This window comes from Chionomys nivalis, chromosome 4, assembly GCF_950005125.1.
Source record: "Chionomys nivalis chromosome 4, mChiNiv1.1, whole genome shotgun sequence".
Taxonomy (NCBI): domain Eukaryota; kingdom Metazoa; phylum Chordata; class Mammalia; order Rodentia; family Cricetidae; genus Chionomys; species Chionomys nivalis.
In genome coordinates this window covers 54,678,142-54,702,627 of record NC_080089.1, presented here as the reverse complement: position 1 = coordinate 54,702,627, position 24,486 = coordinate 54,678,142, and the positions used below count along the sequence as shown (strand labels likewise).

Below are 24,486 nucleotides of genomic sequence, written 5' to 3'. Positions count from 1 at the left end.
TACTGATGACCTGAATTAGATACCTGTGAACCACATAGTAGAAAGAGAGAACCAATTCTTGAAAGTTGGCCTCTGATGCCCCCATACATGCACATGTACACACACTTTATAAAATAGAAATAAAATGTATTTTGTTACTATTACATGGATTTTTTTTTTTTTGGATTTTTTTTTGGATTTTTTTGAGACAGGGTTTCTCCATAGCTTTTGGTTCTTGTCCTGGAACTAGCTCTTATAGACCAGGCTGGCCTCTACATGGATCTTTATAAGATATTTATGAATAATGTCAGAAAGAACATCTCAGTGAAAATTTGAGAAAGTGAATTGAATAAAGGTGAATGCTTAAAAACTTATGAGATAAAGAAGAAAAACCAAAATCCCTTTCTTTTGAATTTGCAAAAGAAAAGGTTAAGCCGAAGGAACTTAAAAAAAAAATAGATAGTTGTAAAGTTAAAAGGTATTTTTCAGATAGATAAATAAAATGACCACACTAATAATCTGGGTGAAGGAAAAAAGAGAACTAAGGAATGTCATAGAGAATGCCAGTATTGATTGACAAGATAGTAATAGGGTATTAAAACAGTATTACGCCTCAGATTTGGAAAATCATAAGAAATTAACAAAATTCTTATACTATAACTTCACAATTACAGCACAAAAATTAGAAAAACTTAAAGGGACTCTATAGGTATCTTAAAAATGTGAATCTGAAATACTTTTTCACAAATAAGATTCTAGGTCAAGATGGTTGTATGCGTAAAGTCTTCTAGACTTTTAAAATAAAAATATCAAGCCTATGAAAATTTATCCTGGGGGAAAGAAAGATCATATTTTATGATGTTAGCACAATCTTAACATCAAGACCTAACATAGAAATTACAGAAAGTTTGTCTCTTGGACACTAATATAAATATTCTAATCAAGCATTAGTGAACTAAATGTTGTGATAAGTAATGCATCACAACAAGGTGGGGTATTTCAGTTATCCTTCAGTTAGTGTATTGAAGTGAGTTGAATGCAATTTTGTTAATGAAATTTATACTGCTGGAAAATTTATACATATAAAATTGTGAAAGGAATTGTAATTTTTAGTTTTTAGTTTTTAATTTTAATTTTTATACTTCTATTCCAACATTCTGTTTAGTGTGGCTCAGTTTAATGCATGATTTGCTGTTCTTAAACATTCATTATTGTGAGAATAATTTATCAATATAGTTTTCACTGGAGGTTCATTGAAGATGTAATTTGTAAGTATTTTTTGTTTCCTAGTGACCTTGGTATAGTTTTTATTCTGAAATACTATTTTTTACTTGCACCAGTTGTTTAATTATATGGCAGTATTTGTGTTGGCCGTCTGGACTCATGGATTAGGTCCAAGTTTTCAGTAATGTTTTTCTTTCTTTTAAAGAATGAAGTGATTGATCATCATGGTTTGAAGGGGAACTGGTTAAATTAATTGGGAAGTGAAATCTTTTGTTAAACTCTTTTAATTTTGTTATTCAGTGTTTTTTCTTCCTCTGTGGTTCTTACTCATTTTATGATTTCTCTTTTAATTTGTCCTATATCTAAATATTGCATATAGTTGATATAATTTATTGTGTTATTACTTTTGTTGGGTATACTAATAGTATTAAACATGTTTTCTGTTAAAAATAGACTGAGTAAAAGTGCAATAATGTCTAGAATTTACCTTAAAATATTTTAGGAAAAACAACGGCATAGGAGAAATTAATGAAATTAGATTGGAAAACATTTTTATTGTATAGGTTTCTCAAAATTTTTACCATCTAAAGAAAATTTGATTTATTTTTGTCCCTTAATTGCATAGAACGGAAAGATGCTGAAGGATGGGAAACTGTTCAGAGAGGAAGGCCAGTTCGTCCCCGATCCACAGCTGCGATGCCACGGGCTTCACTGGTGACAGAAACTTTAAGGTCAAAGGATGACAGTGATAAGGAAAATGTGTGCCTTTTACCTGGAGAAAGGACACCGAAGGGTGATCTTGTTGAAGACAGACCTTCTGTTGTTGAACCTCTGTCCAAAGACTCACCACATTCTTCTGACCGTCCTCTTGCTGAGAGAACTCAGGTAATGTGTTCTGAAAGTCCTCACTGCTGTTTTCGAGGACAGCTGTGTGTGGTGGGATGTCTCATCCTCTCCACTTCACTCTTCATCTTTAAGATTGAGAGCTTAAGGGAAGTTTAGGATTCGATGGGTGAATCTTCCCCTACTTAGATTCCAAGTTATTTCTTTTTTCCTCTGTCTGCCTGTCTCTCTATACTTTGCTAAATACTTGAGGTTAATGTGCTAACATCAAAGTCATCTAGTTTTGTACCATAGCATGCGTCTTCTGAGAACAGATGTATTCTTTTATGTAGCAATATTATGCAATTATGTAAATTTAACATTTATATAATATCTAATTTATGGTCAGTATTCAAATTTTTCTTATTGTTAATAGGTTTTCTACCCCTATCCCCAATAATAGGTTCTTCTGCCAATGTAGTACGCCAGTTCAAGCCAAATTGAAAAAGTATAACAACAGGTTTTCTTGAGCAAAGCAGCCCCCAGGCAGGTTCTTCAGTCTCAGAGATGGAGGCCTGAGAAGTGGTGCCCACAGATGAAAGTCGGGAAACTTTATAGGTGTTAGGCCAGAAGTGATGATGTGATCAACACTAACTGAGTTTTCCCCCAAGTATGGTCAGAAACGGAGCACTTTAGGCAGGGATTTGGGCAACTGGCAACTTCAAAGGAGGAAGCTGCAGTAGCTGCCAATCATGTGGAACCAAGGCTTTGGGCACCTTTTCTTTGTTTGGCAACTCTGAGTGGGCAGGGTTTGGAGAGAGAGAGACAGGCTTTCTAGATTGCAGAGGCAAGCTGGAGGTTCCAACCACTCAATTGTATTAAGTTTTTAGTATTTTGTTTTAATTTTAAAGACCTAGGTTTTTTTTGTTTGTTTGTTAAAATTGTACTTATGTGTGTGTGTGTGTGTTTGTCAGGTTGCACCTGTGGAGGTTGGAGGTCAGAGGACAACTTGGAAGTGTTGGTTTTCTCCTTCTATCTTCTTAGTTTGGGGTTTTGAACTCATATCATCAGGCTTGTGTAGTTTATCATGTGAGCCATCTTGTTCACCCCTTTGATTATAGTATGAAGATGGGAGTCTTACTCTGTAGCCCAGGCTGGCCTAGAATTTAACTATTCTCCTGCTTCAGCCTTTTGGGGTTGGCATTACAGTTATATCCTGCCATGACTGACTGCCTTTATTGTTTGTCTTTTTTTTTTTTTTTTTTTTTGGTTTTTCGAGACAGGGTTTCTCTGTGGTTTTGGAGCCTGTCCTGGAACTAGCTCTTGTAGACCAGGCTGGTCTCGAACTCACAGAGATCCGCCTACCTCTGCCTCCCGAGTGCTGGGATTAAAGGCGTGCGCCACCACCGCCCGGCTTATTGTTTGCCTTTTTATTTGAGACAGTCTTGCTGTGTAGCTCAGGCTGGCTTCAAACCCATGATTGTCCTGTTTCACTTTCCTTAGTTCTGGAACTTCAGGAATATGTTATTATGCATGGCCCTACTGATCATCTTTGTGAATTATTTGTCTACTGATTTGGGATCTCATCTAGAATCTCATGGTACTTTTGGTTTTGTTTCTTTACTGTCTTTTCTCCATCACCTTTTCCCTCCCACCCTGCCCTCCCCCAGCCATTCTTTTTTTTAATTTTTATTATTTAATTAAAAATTTCCACCTCCTCCCCTCCTCCCATTTCACTCTCGCCCCAGCCATTCTTTTGACAGAGTTTCTCTGTATAGCCTTGGCTTGGCTGTCCTAGAACTCGCTCTGTGGACAAGGCAGCCTCAAACTTAGAGAGATGTGCCTGTCCCTGCCTCCAGGTTGCTGAGATTAAAGGTGCGAGTCACCATACACAGCTTCTTTACTGGTTTTCGTTAGGGACAGTCCCTTATCTTTTTTAGGCTTTTATGACTTGAAGTGTTTGGAAGAACTCATTGCCATTTTTGTTTTGTTTTGTTTTGCTTTGTAAACAGTGTTCTTTCTTTATTCATTTTTTTTTGCCTACAGTTCAGTTTGTTTTATTCCTTTATGACAGAAATAAATGACTTTCTGTAATGCCACAATGATTATAATTTGACCAGATTTATTATTGATTGACTCAGATGGTGTTCTCTTGCTTCATTTGGAGTTTAGTGATTTAAAAAATGATATTGAGGGGTTGGAGAGATGGCTCAGTGGTTAAGAGCACTGGCTGTTCTTCTAGAGGTCCTGAGTTCAATTCCCAGCAACCACATGGTGGCTCGCAATCATCTATAATGAGATCTGGTGCCCTCTTCTGGCGTGCAGTTGTACTCCAGGCAGAACACTGTATATGCAATAAATAATTAAATCTTTTTTAAAAATGACATTGATATATTGAAATTATTCTGCTTTAATGGTCTACAAATATCAATCCTAAGTATCCTTTTTGTAGTTAAGGTTCCCAGTATTTCTTCTCTTTGACTTAAGAACTCATACACTTTTTAGATATTTATATACAATTTCTCGTTTGTTTGCTGTAATTATTATGTAAAATTAACAATGATATATTCCTTGTTAGCAGAAGAAAGGATCTAAAGAAATCATTTATACAATAGTTATATTATAATATTTTCTGTTTAGAATATCTACTGTTTAAATTAATCTTCACCCAAAAGGTATTTTCCTTGTTGGAAATAATCCTTAACTTCCTGGTCTTGCTTTTTTCTTTTTCTTTTTCTTTTGGTATTGGCAAATAAACCTTGTGTGGTCATACACATGCCAGGCAAGTACTCTATCAATGTGCAACTTTTTTTTGTAAAATTTTTTGTTTTGAGATAGTGTTACCTAAGTGCTCAAGTTCGCCTTGATTTCACTTTGTAACCCAGGCTGATTTTGAACTTGTGATCCTTTTATCAGCCTTCTGAGTACTTAGAGCCACAGACATGCACTACCAGTCCTGGCCATGACAAAGCTCCAATGTTACAGTACCCTTGATGTGCTAGACTCTTCACTGTGTTTTTTTATGTCATTGTGGGATTGCAAGCTTCTTCAAGTGATACCTTACATAGTGTTCTAATTTGAGACAAAATGTAAAAGCCCTAGACATGCAGAAATTTGTCAGTATATATTTATTAGATGTAATTTAAGAAACTCTAATGCTTGGAGATCCTTAGTGAAGAAATCTCCCTTCTTTTTTCCTTTCCTCCCATTTTACATCTCTTTTTCTTTTCTTCTTTCTTCTCTCCATTCTTCCCTTCCCTTCCTACTTCCCTCTCTTCCTTCCTTTTATTTTCAAACAGGGTCTCACTACATAACCTTGGTGGGCCTGGGACTTCCTATGTGGACTAGGCTGCTCTGGAACTCACAGAGGTTCAATGCCTTTGTCTCCTGAGTGCTAGGATCAGAGGTGTGCGGCACGATGCCCAATTCTTGCTCTTTTGAGATAGGGTCCACAGTGTATGTAACCTGTGATCCCCATGTTCTTTCTGCCCCTACTGCCCCAGTGCTGGGATTCTAAGCATTTGTCATCATGCCTAGGAATAAGTCACTTTTTAATTTTACCTATCATCAGGAATTTTACTGATGTGTCTTCTTAAAACTATAATCTGATAAGAAAACTCATGACAGTTTTTGGGCATTGAAATATATACATTTTAATTTTGAGATTTCAAGAGTAGTATATACAAAGAATTTCTGAGTAATTCAAACATTACCATGATGTTATAGTTTGAGAACTTAGTTCTATAATAAACAGTCAAGTATGCTGTGAACATCAGTAATGCTAATGTAAATATTGCCAAGAAGAGTACAAACCATGGTGACTGACAGGTTAATAATGCTGATAACATTGTAAACAGTGTGACCCAATTTATATGATGTTTATATTAAAATCAATACTTTGGATGCTTAGTTCTGACCAAGAGTGGGATGTCTAGAGTAGCTTGTATGACTTGGCCAAGTTTTATATTTTCAGAAAGAGTTCCTTAACCTGGGAACTATATGGCCACCATAGTATTTATCAGTGCTTATTTAAAGGTGATATGAGTATTAAATTCATTAATTTAGGTTTAGTTCTTTGACCCAAATTATAATTGTAACATAAAGGAATGTTTGAAAAAAATCTGTTGGAATGTAAAATAGACTTGTTTATATTTACTAAATTAGATTTTAAAATGGATATGTAGGTGGTCTAAGCCAATGTTACAGTCTTTTTGTATTTTAACATTTGTTGGTCATGTGTAAGTTACTCTAAAGGGCGAGTGGGGGACATATAAATCTAAAGTATTTATCTGGGTATTTAATCTGTGTATTTTAGATGTGTTCTATTAGGTCAACCTTTTTTTTTTTCCTTGAGACTTCTATAGGTTGTCTTTTTAAATTTTTTTTTTCAAAATCTCAAAAATTGGTGAGATCATGTTTTAAGAGGACAAGTTTTATACTTTTACGTAAACGTCCCCAAAATATATTTTAGTAAGAAATAATTTCAGGATATTTTTAGAATGCTGGCTCTTTCCATTTGATATTAGACACTTCACAAACAACCAACTGCATAGTACCTTTGGTTAAATGAGTACAGTAGTTAGCATTATGAGTGTGACTAGATTTCCTTGTGAGAGATATGAAATGCTCATTAAAAATTAGCCTACTAGGACTGGTTAGATGGTTTAGCAAATAAAGGTACTTGTTGCCAAGTTCAGTGACCCAAGCTTAATATCCAGATCCCACATAATAGAAGTAGAGAATCCACTCATGCAAGTTGTCCTCTGATCACACAGGCTCAGTGACAAGTGTGTACATGTATACACATGCAGACATTTATAACAAATAAATGTTAAAATAAGTAAAAGCCGGTCTACTAAAAGGAAATATTGCAGTTGTTATGGCATCATTTCTTAGAATACCAAAGACTGATGCTCAGCACATAGTAAGCGTGCAGATTAAAGTTTCTGCAGCTGAATAGTTTCTTCCTTCTGCTGTGCTATGCTTCACACAGAGAAAGAGAGAATTTTCTATTGCACAGGTAAGTGCTGCTTCACAGTTGATAGGTTAAGCAGAACTAGCTTTTACAAAATGTAATATTTGGTACATTTGAAAGTTGTCCCTGAGTTATTCTAAAAGTATGTGTTTTTAGTTCACAGTGAGTATATTTGATGATGTCAAGAATTCTGGTAGTAGTCAAGACAGTTCAGTGAATACTTCTGAAATACGAGCCATTCACAGTGATGCAGTGTGCCTTGCTGTTCCTCAACAAGTCACCACAGCTTTGCCAACAGATAAAGACAGAGTTCTGGCAGAGAAAACAGGACTAGTGAACGAGACAGACCCTTCAGATATTTCAAATGTGAGTGCTGCTGACTTGGTAAGAATAACTTATCAGAATTCTGTACAACTATATTAAAAAGGCATAAATTTAAATAATATTGATCTTAAAATATAATCTTATATTTTACAAAACTGGTTTTATATAGTATTTTATATGTCAATTCATTTCAACATTTTTCTTACAGTAATATTTTCCTATAGTTAAGATTCTTACTGATTTGTACAGGACAAAAATGGTAATATAATGGTTCAGAATCAGATTATATATGATTTGATTAAATGCATTTTAGTTCAGGGTTAAGAAATCAAACCTAGCTGGGCAGTGGTGGTGCACACCTTTAATCCCAGCAATCTGAGGCAAGTGAATCTCTCTGAGTTCAAGGCTAGCCTGGTCTACAGAGAAAGTTCCAGAATAACCCGAGCTACACAGAGAAACCCTGTCTCAAAAAAACCAAGCTCACACACACACACACACACACACAAAAAAACACAAGCACACACAGAGTATAATTAGATAAGTAAATAGATAAAACTAGAAAGAAAAAAAAAACTAACTCTGTACCAGAAAAGACTATTTTTCTTCAATATCTAGCATTCCCATAGATGGAAAGGATGCCTGCTGGTCTTTGCTTTGTTTATGGTTTGTTTTTTTAGTCAAGGTTTCGTGTACTGTCAGATGGCTTTGAATTTGTTTTGTAGCTGAGGATGACATTGAACTCCTGATTGTGTTTACACCTGTCAGGTGCTTGGATCGCAGGAGTGGGCCTTCAGAACCAGCTGGAGTTAGTCTTTAAGATGACATTTATTTATCTTTAGTCTCAAATCTTTGAAAATACATTGATCATCTGTAGTTTTATGTTTTTGTATGATTGTCTAGTATGTGCTCATCTATTCCTGTTTCTCATTTTAGTATTACCAGTGAGGCTGGTCCACAGCAGCACTCAGCCAGCTTTCCTTTACTGTCTTTTTAAAGAAGTGGACACATATATAACATGAGATACATTATGATTCAAATTTTATCTTTTAACCTTTTCCTTTGTGAATATATATGTAGGATATATGTACATATATATACGTATATGAATACATATTTTAAACTTTCCCTTTGTGTAAATATATATATGATATATGTATGTACATGGCATGTTTGTGCATGCAGATATGTGTGGAGACTGATAGTGAGTATCAGTATGTCTTCCTCTATTGCTCCCCTCCTTAAGTGAGACAGGGAGAATTACTAACCCTGTTATTCCCAGGGTGGCTAGAATAGTTAGGCAGTGAACTCCACGGACCTGCTTGTTTCCGTCACTTCCATGTCCACACCTCTATTCCCAGGTATGTACAGAGATGTACTTCTATGCCTGAATTTTATGTATGGTGGACACCTGAACTCAGGTCCTCATGTTTGAGTGGCAGGCACTTTGCTAAATAAACCATTTCCTGGGTCCTTCATTTTATTGTTTTAAAGGTGATTGTATATAATAATTTATTTTAAAATTTAATAACTTAGGATATCTGCAAGTGTAGTAGGAAATTGATATGGGATGTTTAAGTGAAAAAAAAAAGAAATGAACATGATAGCAGTAACAAAAAATAAATTTTGTTTCCTTTAACAAGGTCATGCTAGTTTAAATTTTCTTGTGTCTTCTAGTAATGAACTTAAAAATTGCACATAATTAGGATCAAACAAGTAATTATTTATCCTAAAATCTAAAGTTTGTCATATTATATTTTTAGTTTCTGCAGTCAGAAAGCACAGTTGTCTATCTAGTGATTTGACTGTGGGAAGGCTCTCGTGGGTTGCTTCTGTAGCGTCACATATAGTTTCTTAAGTGAACAGAAACAGATTCTTGCAGTGATGAGAAAACTGATTTTTATTTTGTTTCTCAGTATATTGTCACAGAACTACTTAAAATAAAACAAAACCCAAATACTTTCTATTCACCTGCTTAACAGAACTATTACCAGAAATTGACTGGAAGTCTCTCTGACTAATAGCATACTTGCTTGGCATGTGTAGGGCCCTTAGTTTGAGTCTTAATGTTAAAAAAAAATTTAAAAAAGCCAACCTTTTCTGCAGAGACCCTCAGCCCTTGTGAAGATTGTAAGAAGCAGAGGTAGTCAGTAACATCAAGAAAACAATATTCTCCATGCACAGCAAGGCAACTGTGCATTGAACTTATCACAGTTGTGACAGCATACACAAGATTGTCCAAGCTCCAGCCAGACTAAAATCCCAGCATAGGGTGTGTGGGGGGTGACTTGAAATTCCAGCACTAGTTCGGGAGCTATGGCATTTGGTAGCTTCTAGGAGAGGCAGAGTCAGGGGTTTTGTTTTGTTTGTTATGTGATCACATTTCTTTAATGAGGTTGGCCACTTGATAGGGTAGACCCTATTTCCAAGACTAGCTGGGCAACCCAAACTCAACTTGATACGAAAGGAAAAAGGAGAAGAAGATGAAAGAAATCCCTACTTAAGTGGGAAGAGATGGAAGGTAGCCATGGGAATTTTATATACTTTATGAAATTCTCAATTAATAAAAATATTCTTGAAAAGATGCATTATATATGTACATAAAATATCATAATAAAGTCCATTATTGTGTCTAATGATTATATGCTGATAAAATCATTTGAAAAGACAAAAGCCAACCTTTGCTAACATAATAATAATAATAATAATAATAATCTGTTAGAAGCCTAATTTCTATTGATCCTAACGTTTTAGAATTGAATTTTCAAATTTTCTTGAAAAGTTGATTAGAATGATAGTAAATTATTTGTATCTTACTACCTGGTCCAAAGTTGTGTATGAATACTGAATCATTGTGTCATTCTGGTACAAGATTTGAATCTTCAGATTTTTATGTTTCAAATATAAATATATTTCAATAAATATAAAATTGAGTGAGACAATGAGGAAACAGTGGATTTATGTATTAACTTACGTTTTTCAAACACACACTCACACACTTTGATGTTTGGAATTTAGGTATTGTTTTTATGTTATGTGAAACATTAGTAACAGCTACTTTCTGTAGGACCTTCAGGCTTCCAGGACGAATGTCTTATGCACAGTCATAGTTTTTAAACTTCCTAACTCATTCTATTCCTTGGGGACATAAACTCCTTTGTGAGTTTTTGTTTTGTTTTGTTTTGCTATTGTTCTTGGTTTGTTTTGAAGGGAGCCTCTTAGTGAATGTGGAAGGGGAGTCTAATAGAGATGTGTAGATTTTGTTCCACATTACTTAAACCCTGACATTTAAGTTTTTGCAGTTTGAAATAAATATATTGAGTTATAACTGGTTTTTAGTAGTCTTCGCATATTTAGTGTATGCAAAGTGATCAACTTTTCCTTGTGTTTATACCTTTGAATCCAGCACTATATCTGAGATCCTGAACACAGTGAGTGCTGCTCAAAGTTCCCACTCTTCTCTCCACAGCCTTCCTTCCAGCCCTGCTTTTGCCATCTTCCTCTTCCCCTGTAACCTCTTCTCCATCTTTCACTATGTCTAAATTTGTGTTTTCAGACTTTTGTATAAATTAAGCCTATGCTCTTTGTTTGGCATCTCTTGCAGAATAGCTGTTTGTAGGTTCATCCACGAGGTGTGCGTGATAGTGCACTGCTTTTTCAGCAGGAGCAGTGGCTTCTTTTGTACACAAGTGCAGTGTTTGTTCCTTCATTTGTTTATAGACATCTGGGTTGCTTCTAGTTTAGTATCTGCATACAGGTCTTGATATTTATATGTTTTTATTTATCCACTGTACTTTAGGAGTTTTAAATCTGATAGGCTATATAAACTTCATACTTAATCATCTAGAGAACTGCTAGGGTTTTTTCTAAAGAAGTTACTGGGTTTTTTGTTGTTGTTCTTAGATCTCTTTTGTTTTTCCCTTTAGGCTTTGCCTTGTATAGTTTGAAACTCTCTTAAATTCATTAGACTTTTTTTTTTTTTTTTTTTTTTTTTGGTTTTTCGAGACAGGGTTTCTCTGTGGTTTTGGAGTCTGTCCTGGAACTAGCTCTTGTAGACCAGGCTGGTCTTGAACTCACAGAGATCCGCCTGCCTCTGCCTCCCAAGTGCTGGGATTAAAGGCGTGCGCCACCACTGCCCGGCCAAATTCATTAGACTTTAAGAGGCTTGCATTCATGGTAAATTGTCCCTTTATGAAATGACCTTCTTTGTTCTGGTGGTAGAGTTTGCTCTGAAATCTGGCTTTGATGTAACTATATCATTTTTTTTAAAAAAATTTTCTGAAATTAAAATATAATTACATCATTTCCCCTACCTTTACTCCTAACAGCTCCTTCCAGTCCTTCTTGCTTCCTATGTCAGGTTTTTTAAATTATTATTTACTTTTAATCTATATCTTTATTTTAGTTTTTTATTAGAAGCATGGTTGAGTGTTGCTTTTGATTCAGTTTCACAGTCTTAACTGATTAATTGGTGATATTTAGACTACATGTATTGCGATTTGTTTACAGTTATCAGCTTAGTATTTGTTTACCTTTGACTTGTGTATATTGTTCCATCTTTTGATTTTTTATTTAAAAAATTTATTTTTAATTTTACATACCAACCCCAGTTCCCCCTCATTCCCTTTCTTCTGCCCCTGCCATCTTTTGCTTTTTAAAATTCTGTTTTATATCTTTTGTTGGCTTATTAAGCATAAATCTTTTTTTATTATTTCAGTGATTTATAGTATAAATTCTGAGATACTCATAGTACTTATTAACAGATAATTCTTAGTCATTGTTTAATTATATTTATTTTTAGATTATAAAAACATGTTCAAAATATGCAATCACCTCCATAGCCTGCATTCTTTTTATGTTCCTATTACAGCATACTATCCTTGTTTCATTTTAAAGGAAAACATTTGATCTGCAGCTGTTTTGGATTTGGGCATTAAGATGAAATTTCCACTTTCCTTGGATAATATCTGTTACTTACATAACTTCACAGTTTCTCATAAGCCTGGTAAAGAAGGTCAGAAATGTATTGTTGTTGCATTTCATGGAGCAACAAGTAAGGCCTTGGCTTTATGCACCTTGTAAGTCCTACTGCTAATGTGTGCTTGAGCTTTTATTGGATCCACGTTTTCTGATTCTAGGTCAACATTTTTATTTTGTATATATACTTTCATATCTATATTTGTATATATACTTTCATATCTATATGTATTTAGTTTATTATCAGAGAGAAAAATTCATTAATATTTTTTGATTCTGTCCTATTTTTTGTTTTTAAAAATGTTATAGTCCATGGCAGAAGTTCTCGCTAAAAAAGAAGAGCTAGCAGATCGTCTAGAGAAGGCCAATGAAGAAGCCATTGCCAGTGCTATTGCTGAAGAAGAACAGTTAACTAGAGAAATCGAAGCTGAAGAAAACAATGAAATTAATATAGAGACTGACAACGATAGTGATTTTTCTGTGAGCTTTTTAGTGTTTTAAAATCTTGAATAATAGTAAAATTTATTGTGGTGGATTAAATAATAAGCAACAGCAAATCTTTCTTTTAACATTGTTAGAAAGTATTTTCATATATGATACAATTGATAAGTAGAAAGTTCTCGTTCTCATTTTACAAATCAAGAAATTGTATCTGTCAGAAGTTAAGAACCTAATATTTCTCAGACTTTAATTTCTAAGGAGAGAAGAATGTATTATTTTTGTTTTATCTTACTAATTAATAGCAAATGATGTATTGCTTTGTTGCTAAATACTCAGGGTATATATGTTGATGGAGGAGATTTGTTAAATAAAACAACCATAAGTTTTATATTTCATTTTTTTCTAATAATTACTACCAAATAATTTTGAATTCAAAAGTATGTTTTGTGTAAGACTAGTTTACTTGTTTTGAAATATAAGTGCTTATGAATGACAATATATAGTCTGAGTATTTTAACTTGGTGATTATGACTGTGTAAGGGATATAGTTTTGTTTTGGTTGGTTGGTTCAGTGAAGTTTATTAGAAGTTGTTAGAAGAATTTCATATGTAGTTCATTTTTAAGTTTATAATATTATGTGTAAAAGATTTTTTTCCAATTTTTATTACATTCTAGGCTAGCATGGGCAGTGGGAGTCTATCTTTCTGTGGCATATCTATGGATTGGAATGATGTTCTTGCAGATTATGAAGGTATTGTGTGTATATGTCTCTGAGTATTTGTAGGCATAATGGGATACACTAGATCATTTTATATGCAATTTTTAGGTAAAATAATTTGAGGTAGAAATGCTTTTACAAGTCGTGTTTATGTGGAGACAGCTTGTAAATAGAGCGATTGCCTTAAAAGGTTGTGCAGTGGGGGTCAGCTCTCAAATCCCAAGTTAGAATGCCAGGCATGGTTATATGTGTTCATGAACCCAGCAAGGGGAAGTGAAATCAGGTATATATCTGGGCTTGCTGGCCAGGCAGCATTGTTTAATTGTTAAACTCTAGGCCATTGTGAAATCCTGTATCAAAGAAAGTAGACAAGGTTTCTGAGGATGGCACCCACAGTTTCCTACAATCTACTTATTTGTGCATATACACACATGTGTATTTTAAAAAAGAAATCTCAAAGTTAGCTTTAAAGAAGTACATGACTAAACAGAAACCTTTTTTTCAAATTTTATTTTACTCCCTCCCCCCCATTAGCTCGTGAATCTTGGCGTCAAAATACATCCTGGGGGGATATTGTGGAAGAAGAGCCAGCGAGACTTCCAGGGCACGGAATTCACATGCATGAAAAACTTTCTTCACCATCTCGTAAAAGGTCTGGTATTTGAAAATTCTCTTGAAATGCTTGATAGTAAGAAATCTTGATTATTACCTGAAATTGAATTGTTCCACGAGTCTTTTCAGCATTTTTTATTTTGACATTCCATATTTATCTAGTTGACAAGTACTAGGCTTAAATGAATCTTGTATACATTGAGATTTTTGAAGCCCAAAGATCTCTGATTTAGTCTTGTCATTGACCACATGTGTCTCTTGTTCATTTGTCTGTATATTAATAGGACTATCGCAGAATCTAAGAAGAAATATGAGGAGAAGCACATGAAAGCTCAGCAGTTAAGGGAAAAGCTACGTGAAGAGAAGACACTAAAGCTTCAAAAGTTGTTAGAAAGGGTGAGCTTTTACATTTTAAAAATGAAATGATAACCATAAGTTGGTCTGTTTTCAAGTAGATTTTTTGTTTTGTTTTGTTTTTTGTTTTTCAAGACAAGGTTTCTTGGTGTAACAACCCTAGCAATCCTGAAACGAGCTTTGTAGACCAGGCTGGCCTCAGACTCACAGACATCTGCCTGTCTCTGCCTCCCGGGTGCTGGGATTAAAGGTGTGCGCCACCATCTTCCAGCTCAAGTAGATTTTTGTTGTTGTTGTTGTTCTGAGACTAAAGGGACTTATAAAAATGGATGTAGGATATTAAGGCAGTTCCATTTCCAAAAGGTTAGCTTTTTTTTTAAAAAAGTATTTGTCTGTCTGGTACATGGATATTTTGGAAGGTTTTTACAGGTATACTTTGTTTTGTCACTTGCCATTTTCATTGGGAGATTTCCTTAGGGAGGTCTTTCCAAAATATAGAACTATTTGCTAGGAGAGTTTTGAAGTTAAAATTATTAGGCTTGCTGTGTGCATCTGCTCGTGGGGTTCCTGGTCCCTGCTCTGGATTATTGTAAGTTTGGCTGTGGCCATCTCCCTTAGCTACAGAGACATAAGCTGGATATACATATGCCACCAACACTGTAGTCCATGTGAATAGTCCCTTACTGTCACATATGTACTCAAGCCAAATTCCATAGCTGTTGTACTTCTGGCCCTAACCCTGGCTCCTACTGTTTTCTGCCCCAGCGCTTATTTACCTGGCACATGCACTACTTAGCACAGAGGTGCTGTTGAGGAGGCCAGCATCCTGCTCAGGTACTTCAAATACCAAGAAGCTTTTGTACCTAGTAAACACTGGTAGCTTTTGATGTTACTCCAGCCCTCAGACTTCTGTGCTGTTGCATAGCTCTAGACCCAGAGTATATGTATGCCATACTTTGTGCCTCAATATATGTTTCTACTTTCTTGATCCCCATTGGTGCGTCTATAACCTGCTTCCCCAGGTAACTGTCTTCTCCTATTGCAACTAGGCTGTTACACTTAGACAGCCAGGCTGTTACACTTAGATAATCAGGCTGTTATACAAATTGACTACTTTCTAAAAATGAACAGATAGCAATATGGAGACAAAAGGAACCTTAAAATGAGGAAAACTTAACTACATCAGAGGAGAATAATAAAACCACAGCAGCTGATTCAAACAATTGGAAATATACAAGTTTTTGACAAAGTATTTAAAATAGTATCTCTGTAGATGTTAACAAGAGAATACAAGTAATTTAACAAAACACAAGGATAAAAAAGTTAAAAAACAGATTGGAGATACAGCTCAGCAGTTTAAGAGCACTGCAGTTCTTCCAGAGGTCCTGAGTTCAATTCCCAGCAATCACATGGTGACTCACAACCATCTGTAATGGTATCTGATGCCCTATTCTGGCATACAGGCATATATACATATAAAATTTTTTTAAAAAAATAGGTTCAAAATCAATATAAAAACCATGAACGGAAGCAAATAGAAATTCTAGAGCTTTAGAATATAGTAACTGAGGATGATTCTGGACTGGCATCCTGCTCTGAATAGGCACTTCTAGCATAGCTGGGCAGTCATATGGAAATTGTTTTTTGTCTGGAGTTAGATCCTTACTGTGAAGCTAAGCATACTTTTTGTTCCACTGGTTTGCCTATTCCAGTTATGAAGGACAGTGCTGTCATTGAAATCTCATGCCTATGAGCCCCTTTTCAAAATTTAAATAAGTAGACCTCCTGAGACACTTGAAAAATTTACATGATGCCATTGGTTTCATGAATACATTAACAGGTAAAAACAGAACATTGGAATGCTAGGAACTTTTCCAGCTTAGCAACTGTATATGTCCTCATCCTTGACCTGAAATATGTGTTGTTTCTGCTCTAGCAAAGGACCTACCTGCTTTTTTTGAAAAAACTGACTGCACTGTCAGGGAAATGGAGCACTACTTGTAGTGGCAACCATGTCATGAAGCACATTTTAAAAATGCTAATGTAGATGAAATTGGACAATAAAATGGATTTATTATGCGACATAGACTGTCCAAGCTAGCCCAGGAAAAGCTATGGCAACATGGTTTGAATAGCTCATCTCTTGGTACTTTGTATTAAGGACATAGGAGTCTTGGTTGAAATTGTAGTAGAATTCAAGAAAATAGAAACAACTGTGCAATAATGTTTCTTTACAGTGAAAAATACACTTATTTGGGAAATAAAATAGCTAAATCCTGTTTTATCCATCCATAAAACAGTTTTATTACCCTTTCAAACCTCATTTAGCAACTGCAATTCTGTCGAATCTTTTGAAAGCATTTGTTTTAATATTATTCACAGATGGTTTTATAATTTTGAATATTACTTTAGCCTGTGAAATTCCCTTTTTTATACTAAAGAGACACAGGACACTCCTGTTTTGTAAAACCTTTTGTTCTGCAGCTCTTATTCCTCTAGCCACCAGCACCTGTTTTTTAGGGGCTATCTTTACACTTGCGGCTTTCTCAGCCTTTCTTCCGTGGGGCAGGCATGTTAAAATGCACGTGGATAGAATTGATGCATAGTAACACAATGCATAATAACAAAATGGAACAACTTTTGGAAAGAAACTGAAACCATAATATCATTCACAATTAGCACATCCATTATATCTTACTCTGTGTAGAGGGCTTGAGTAGCATCTAAGGTGTTTTAATTCTCAGTAGCTCCCTCCCCAGAACAAAAAGTGAACATCTTAAGTAATGTTCCAATTCCAATTCCCAGCCTTTTGCAAAATCAGACTATTATACTTCTCAGATACGTGGGTTCTTCATCCCAATAGTGACTTTTCATGGAGCTACTTTCTCTGATGCAATAATTATGCTATTTCATTAAGGGCTTTTTGATAGTTTAGAAGGTCTTCATACCTTATGTAACTTAGTTTTTTGTGTTCGTGTGTGTGTATGTGCGTGTGCATGTGCCATGGTGTCTGGAATGTTACAGGAGAACTTGTAAGAGTTCCTTTTCTCCTCTGACCATGTGGGCCCTAAGAGTTGAGCTCAGGACATCATGCTTGACAAGGGTGCCTTTCACTGAGCTGTGTTGCTGGTTCTGCTGTAACTTTTGAATCTGACTACCTTCCATTCACCTAACTTAAAAGTTATCTGATTACCAGATTTCCAGATGTGGTAAATGCAATATTAAAGAGGAAATTTATTTCTGGTTAGCCTTTTAGAATTTGCTAGAAGCATTCTTTTGAGAGATAGGTAACTTACCATCTCTAAAAACTTTAGTTTTTTTGACTCTAAAATGACTTCTTTTCTAGGACTATAAAGTCTGAAGTCATATATGTTTGGCATAGCAGTTGCACATCGAATGCAAATTATTATCTCAGGGCTGTAATAATTAGCCAAAGAACAAAATATCATGCTTGATTTGGCCAAATGTGAATTATAGGCCAGCCCTTCCTAGGATTGTATCACCTAGACTTGGAGCTGAGTGTAAGTTATTCAGTAAGTCCTCATGCAAGATGTCCCACAGCTTGCTGAGCTTGTGCTTCTGAGTTCCTGTCTGTGTCCTGATATTCTTCCTTTTTTCACTTCAAGGACAGGTGTTTGTTAAGAACCTTCAAGTCACTGTGCTTTCATTAAGTAAGGCCATCAGCCATCAACCAAGCTTTCAAAGAGATCCCGTATTTCATGATTAGCTGACTCTGATTTTTTTCTTATTCAAGGAAAACATACTAGTATGTTAATGGGATTGAGATCAGAGAACATAATTTTTCTTTTATATTTATTTATTTATTTATTTATTTATTTATTTATTTATTTATTTATTTATTTATTTATTTTTGGTTTTTCGAGACAGAGTTTCTCTGAAGCTTTGAAACCTGTCCTGGAACTAGCTCTTGTAGACCAGGTTGGCCTGAAACTCACAGAGATCTGCCTGTTTCTGTCTTCCGAGTGTTGGGATTAAAGCATGTGCCACCATTGCCTGGCCAAATAATTTGTTTTATATTTAAGTAGGATAGTTACTGTTTTACCTAATACTTAACTGAGCAGTATATTATATTATCTTTAAGGTCTTATAACAACCTTAATCACAGATATTGCATAGATACTATTTACTCACCAAAGTAAGTCAGGGATTAGAAAGTTTTGTATAACCTTCATACGGCAGCTGAGCTAAGAGCAGTCAGAGTTATATTGAATGAATTGGGCTCACTATGCTAATTGTGGTCTTTGGACTAGTACAGCAGGTATTTCTTGTCTGTTGGGAGGTAAGTGTCGATACTGATAAAACAGATATAGAAAATATAGTTTGCTGAGTGTATTTTTCTTGTTCAACAAAAAGAAAACCTTGGAGAAAAAGAATAATGTGACCAAATTAAGATATTATTAGAAAAATTCAGCAACAGATTTGTTCAAGCACATTGAAGAGCCAGGATTCATGATCCTCTGCCTTGTGATTGCTGATTACATTTGTGTCTTACTATACCCAGCTAAAGTAAACTCTCTAAAAGGGAAAGCAATGACACTCACAATGTAAACAATAGAATTAACCTAAGCACAACAAGCTAAAGATGTATAGTGAAAATTGTAAAAGGAATAAATAAAAGAAAATAAAAAAGTCACAAGTAAATGGAAAAATACTTAATCTTCATTGATTAGAACAAAATATCTGATGCAATGCCATACTACTATGAGAAACTTCATATTCAGTGGAATACCTAATAAAATTCCTCTATTTTGGGATTTCTTTTTTCCCAAAGATAGAAAGAAAAGGAAAAAATTCTGAAATTCTAATGGAATATAAAAGACCACAAGTAACAAAACTAATTTTGACCAAGAAAAAAAACCCACCCAGAAACATCAGATTTCCTGATTTCAAACTTACTTCACAGACATATTAATCAAATGCTTTTACACGTGTATACAAGTATGCATAGATGTCAGTGGAGCTGCAGGTAAGCCAGGACTAACATGGTCACTAAACTTTTTCAATTTTTTTTAGTTCTATTTATTTATTTATTCAATAAAATTGATTTTTTAATTGCTTATTGTTTACTTACTAACTGTGGGGAAGTTCATTATAGAGTTTTTTTTACATTTTTTTATTAAAAATTTCTACCTCCTCCCCGCCTCCCTTTTCCCTCCCCCTCCCCCCATTCCCCACCCACACTCCCCTTCTCCTCCTAGTCCAAAGAGCAGTCAGGGTTCCCTGCCCTGTGGGAAGTCCAAGGTCCTATTTATTTTTATTGTACGTGTATTGCTGTTTTGCTTGCAAGAACGTTTCTGCACTATGTTCATGCCTATTGTCCTCAGAGACTAGAGAAAGAATAATATTTCTTGTGACTAGAGTTACAGATGGTTGTTAGCCACTTTGTGGATTCTGGGATTGAACCCTAGTCCTCTGGAAGAGCAACAAGTGCTCTTAACCACTGAGCCATCTCTCCAGGCTAGTCTGATTCTTTGATAAGAACACCAAAAATGTACAATGGAGAAAGCATAGTGTTTTCAGTAAGTGGTTCTGGGGAAACTGGATACTTAAAGACCAAAAAAGGATGAAATAATACTTCGTTCTCATACCATACACAAAAATCAATGCAAAATGGATTAAATATTTCAAAGAAGACCTGAAATTACAGAATTTGAAGACTGCACAGGGAGACATTTGTTATCTTAGCAATAATTCTTTTTGGTATAACACCAAGATATAGGCAACAAAAGTAAAACTGGATAAAAAGAATTATACTAGTTAAAACTCTTCTGCACTGCAAAGAAGAAAAAAATCATTGAAATGATAACAGCTTACAAATAGCAAAAATACTGTGAGAGTGATCAGATTTGGTATTAAAATGTAAAGTACTAGGGAGCCAGCACAACTGAGTATTTAGAGCAATAATAACTTGTGCATACTGGACAAAGGGCCTAATTGACTCTTCTTAAAAAGTAAAATTTCGATGGCTAAAAAGTACTCAGAAAGATGTTCAACTTCTGTAATGATCAGGGAAATGCAACTTAAACTTCAGTGATGTATCCCTTCACACATATAGAATGACTCTCCCCAAAATTACAGAGGCTATATACCCAATGTAGATGTCTAGAAAGTGTATCTCTTTTAAAAATATTTATATCAATTCTTTGAGAACTTCATATAATGTATTTTGATAATATTCACCCTAACTTTGTCTCCCTAATCTTCCCAGAGCTATCCCCACTTTCTTACACTGCCCAACTTTCTGTTGTCTCGTCATCTTTATCATCTTTACCATCACCCTCTTCTCCCCTTTAAGAAAACCTAATTCTTCCTCCCCTAGAAGCCACCAGTTCTTCATAGCTCCTCAGTTGGATGGGGACTCATGACCCTCTCCTTACTCCATGCTAGAGTGTTGATCTTGTGCAGCAGGTCTTATGCAGGCATCCACAGTCTGTGAATGCATGAGTGCAGCGGAGCTGTCGTGTCCAGAAGACACTGCTTTGCTCAGGTCCTCCTCTACCTCTGGCTCTTAGTCTTTCCACTCCTGAAGTCTTGAGGACGGTGTGTGATGTGGCTGTTCCATATGTGACTGAACACTCCACTGACACTCACATTCTGCCCTTTGTCCATTGTGAGTTTCTGCATTAATAACTGAATAAAGTTCTCTGATGAAGTCTGAGCGCTGCATTAATCTATGGGTAGAGTAGTCTAAATTTAAATGGCAGTTGATACTATCTCCATTTAACAGAACAATAGTAATAAGTTCATCCCTGGGGCCTAAGAGCCTCACAATCATGGCTTATTGGCCGGCAGGCATGTCTTTTCTCTTGTGAAGAAATATGTTTAAAAGTGTTTACTCTTCCTTGCCAATTAGAGATTTGGATGGACTATCCACTTAAAATAATATCCAGTAGGATAATACCCAATTTGAAAATTGGAAATTAGAACTACTTTTGAGGTTTTATTATATCCCAGTCAGAGTGAATAAGATAAAGAAAACAAAAGATTGATCATTTGAGATTGAATAACTTCTTAGGAGCCTCCTCTCTGGAGATCAGTTCTTCTCTCAGCTGGGGTACAGCCTTCTAAGATTTCTCCCATCCATGTTGTCATGCCAACTGGTGGTGTTTTGTTTAGTGACCATATTGTTGAGATTTAATGTGGACAACTTCCCTTTCATAAATACAAGACACTTTCTCACAGCAGAAGTTCTCCTGTTCATCAAGTTGTATGTAAGGTGTGTGTGTGTGTAAAATAGTAATAAAGAACAAGAGGTCAAGAATTTGAGAGGATATGTGAACATGGAAGGAATTGGAGAAGGAAGAGGGTGGGCTGGAAAAGATACAAATAAAATTCTTTTATATGAAATTACCAAAATTAAACTTTTTAAATAAAAAAGTGAGGGCAACTAGTGCTGTTGATAATGTGAGAAACAGAGAACATGCATGCATTATTGGTGGGACTGTAAACTGCAGCTACTGTGAAGTCAGAGTGGTGGTTCCTCAACACAGCTGCAGATAGATCTACTCTGTGGATATGTACCCGAAGATTGTTTCCTATGTAATCTGTAAAATAGTAAATGTAGTTGTTGCTGTGATGTGGTGTTTAAATGGGGTATATAAAAACATAACATTGGATAGATAGATTTTGTTCCAACACAGGATCACTTTTATTGTTTTTCATGGAAAACTAGGAATAGACTGCTTAGTGGGCCTTGCTCTGGTTTTGTGATGACTCTCAGTCCCCTGGGGTAAGGGAAAACTCCCACCAAACTCACTGATGCTGTTCCTAGTCCTGAATTTATATTCTGTTATCTAGAAAGCCCAGTTCCCTGCCAGGTGTTCTTTTCAGTCTGGGTGTCTTCACACTGAAATGGTGGTTGCTATACAAAGTAATCAGGCATAAAGAGAGAAAGACAAGAGCGAGAGTATGAGAGGTAATAAAATGGAAGCAGGACTGTCTTCACATCATTTTGCTGTGTTCTTTGGAGCGCAGTCTTGACACATTTGGGGAGGATATTATACAAGGAACTTAATAACAGTTGACCTTAACCATTGGGAGCATCTTAGAAACTGACTCCCTCACACTTTTTTTTAAAAAAATATTTATTTATTTATTTATTTATTTATTTATTTATTTATTTATTATGTATACAATATTCTGTCTGTGTGTATGCCTGCAGGCCAGAAGAGGGCACCAGACCCCATTACAGATGGTTGTGAGCCACCATGTGGTTGCTGGGAATTGAACTCAGGACCTTTGGAAGAGCAGACAATGCTCTTAACCTCTGAGCCATCTCTCCAGCCCAACTCCCTCACACTTACATGACAAAATGACATGCGCAAGTATGTGACAAAAGATGCCTTTCAATAGTTGGAGAGTTAATATGTATAGGTTAAGTGATTATGTACATTCATAAGGAATAATGAATACAATAATAAGAATGCTTATAAAAATGAGATAGGTAGCTTTAGAACCTTCAAAATACAGTAATTAATTTTCTAGGGGTAGAAGACAATGTGACCTTTTTTAAAATTTTAATCTTAAAAAGTTGTCATTTAGAATGAGTAGATTGTATATGAAAAGCTGTCAAAGTTACTTCTTTTTTTTTCTTTTTCTTTTTTAATATTTACTTATTATGTATACAATATTCTGTCTGTGTGTATGCCTGAAGGCCAGAAGAGGGCGCCAGACCTCTTTACAGATGGTTGTGAGCAACCATGTGGTTGCTGGGAATTGAACTCAGGACCTTTGGAAGAACAGGCAATGCTCTTAACCACTGAACCATCTCTAAAAAAAAAAAAAAGTTTCATCGGGACGGAACCTTCATCTGGCGATGGATCGAGGTAGAGACAGAGTCTCAATTTGGAGCAACGGTCTGAGCTCTTAAGGTCCAAATGAGGAGCAGAAGGAGGGAGAACATGAGCAAAGAATCAGGACCACGAGGGATGCACCCACCCACTGTGACAGTGGAACCGATTTATTGGGAGCCCACCAAGGCCAGCTGGTCTGGGACTGAATAAGCATGGGTTGATTCCGGACTCTCTGAGCATGGCGGTCAATGAAGGCTGTTGAGAAGCCAAGGACAATGGCACTAGGTTTCGATCCTAATGCATGAACTGGCTTTGTGGGAGCTTAGCCTGTTTGGACGCTCACCTTTCTGGACGTAGATAGAAGGACCTTGGTCTTCCCGCAGGGCACGGAATTTGGACTGCTCTTCAGTTTCGAGAGGGAGGGGGAATGGAGTTGGGGGAGGAGAAAAGGAGTGGGGATAGGGGGAGGGAAGTGGGGGGAGGGGGCAATATTTGGGAGGAGGGGAGGGAAATGGGAAACGGGGAGCAGGTGGAAATTTTAATTAAAAAAGAAATAAATAAAAAATATAAAAGAAAAAAAAAAAAGAGATACAAAAAAAAAAAAGAAAAGCTGTCAATACTGTGGATTTCTCCAGAGTTAATATTATGTCATTTTTAGATTAAATATTCTAACATAGCCATGTTTTCTTTTTAAATATGAATAAATTTTTTTTATTTTTTTATTTTTTATTTTATTTTTTATTCTTTTTTAATTAATATTTCCACCTGCTCCCCGTTTCCCATTTCCCTCCCCTCCTCCCAAATATTGCCCCCTCCCCCAACTCCCCTCCCCCTATCCCCACTCCTCTTCTCCACCCCCCACACCATTCCCCCTCCCTCTCGATACTGAAGAGCAGTCCAAATTCTCTGCCCTGCGGGAAGACGAAGGTCTTCTATCTATGTCCAGGAAGGTGAGCGTCTAAACAGGCTAAGCTCCCACAAAGCCAGTTCATGTATTAGGATCGAAACCTAGTGCCATTGTCCTTGGCTTCTCATCAGCCTTCATTGTCCGCCATGCTCAGAGAGTCCAGTTTCAACCCATGCTTATTCAGTCCCAGACCAGCTGGCCTTGGTGGGCTCACAATAAATCGGTTCCACTGTCACAGTGGGTGGGTGCATCCCTCGTGGTCCTGATTTCCTTGCTCATGTTCTCCCTCCTTCTGCTCCTCATTTGGACCTTAAGAGCTCAGACCGTTGCTCCAAATTGGGTC

The 24,486-nt window shown here is 36.0% G+C and overlaps 1 protein-coding gene across 2 annotated transcripts in view; it reads left to right on the top strand.

The window, feature by feature from the left end:
- The window catches only part of Scaper (S-phase cyclin A associated protein in the ER), a 372,041-nt gene that overhangs the window by 55,869 nt on the left and 291,686 nt on the right, over positions 1 to 24,486 (top strand). The window contains exons 9-14 of one of the 2 annotated variants that reach the window (XM_057767374.1): positions 1,829 to 2,088; positions 7,157 to 7,366; positions 12,608 to 12,778; positions 13,415 to 13,490; positions 13,992 to 14,109; positions 14,354 to 14,465. In XM_057767374.1, the coding sequence (XP_057623357.1) occupies positions 1,829 to 2,088; positions 7,157 to 7,366; positions 12,608 to 12,778; positions 13,415 to 13,490; positions 13,992 to 14,109; positions 14,354 to 14,465 (947 nt within the window). Of the gene's footprint in view, positions 1 to 1,828; positions 2,089 to 7,156; positions 7,385 to 12,607; positions 12,779 to 13,414; positions 13,491 to 13,991; positions 14,110 to 14,353; positions 14,466 to 24,486 lie in introns of both variants that reach the window. The other variant, XM_057767371.1, reaches the window with a different exon arrangement.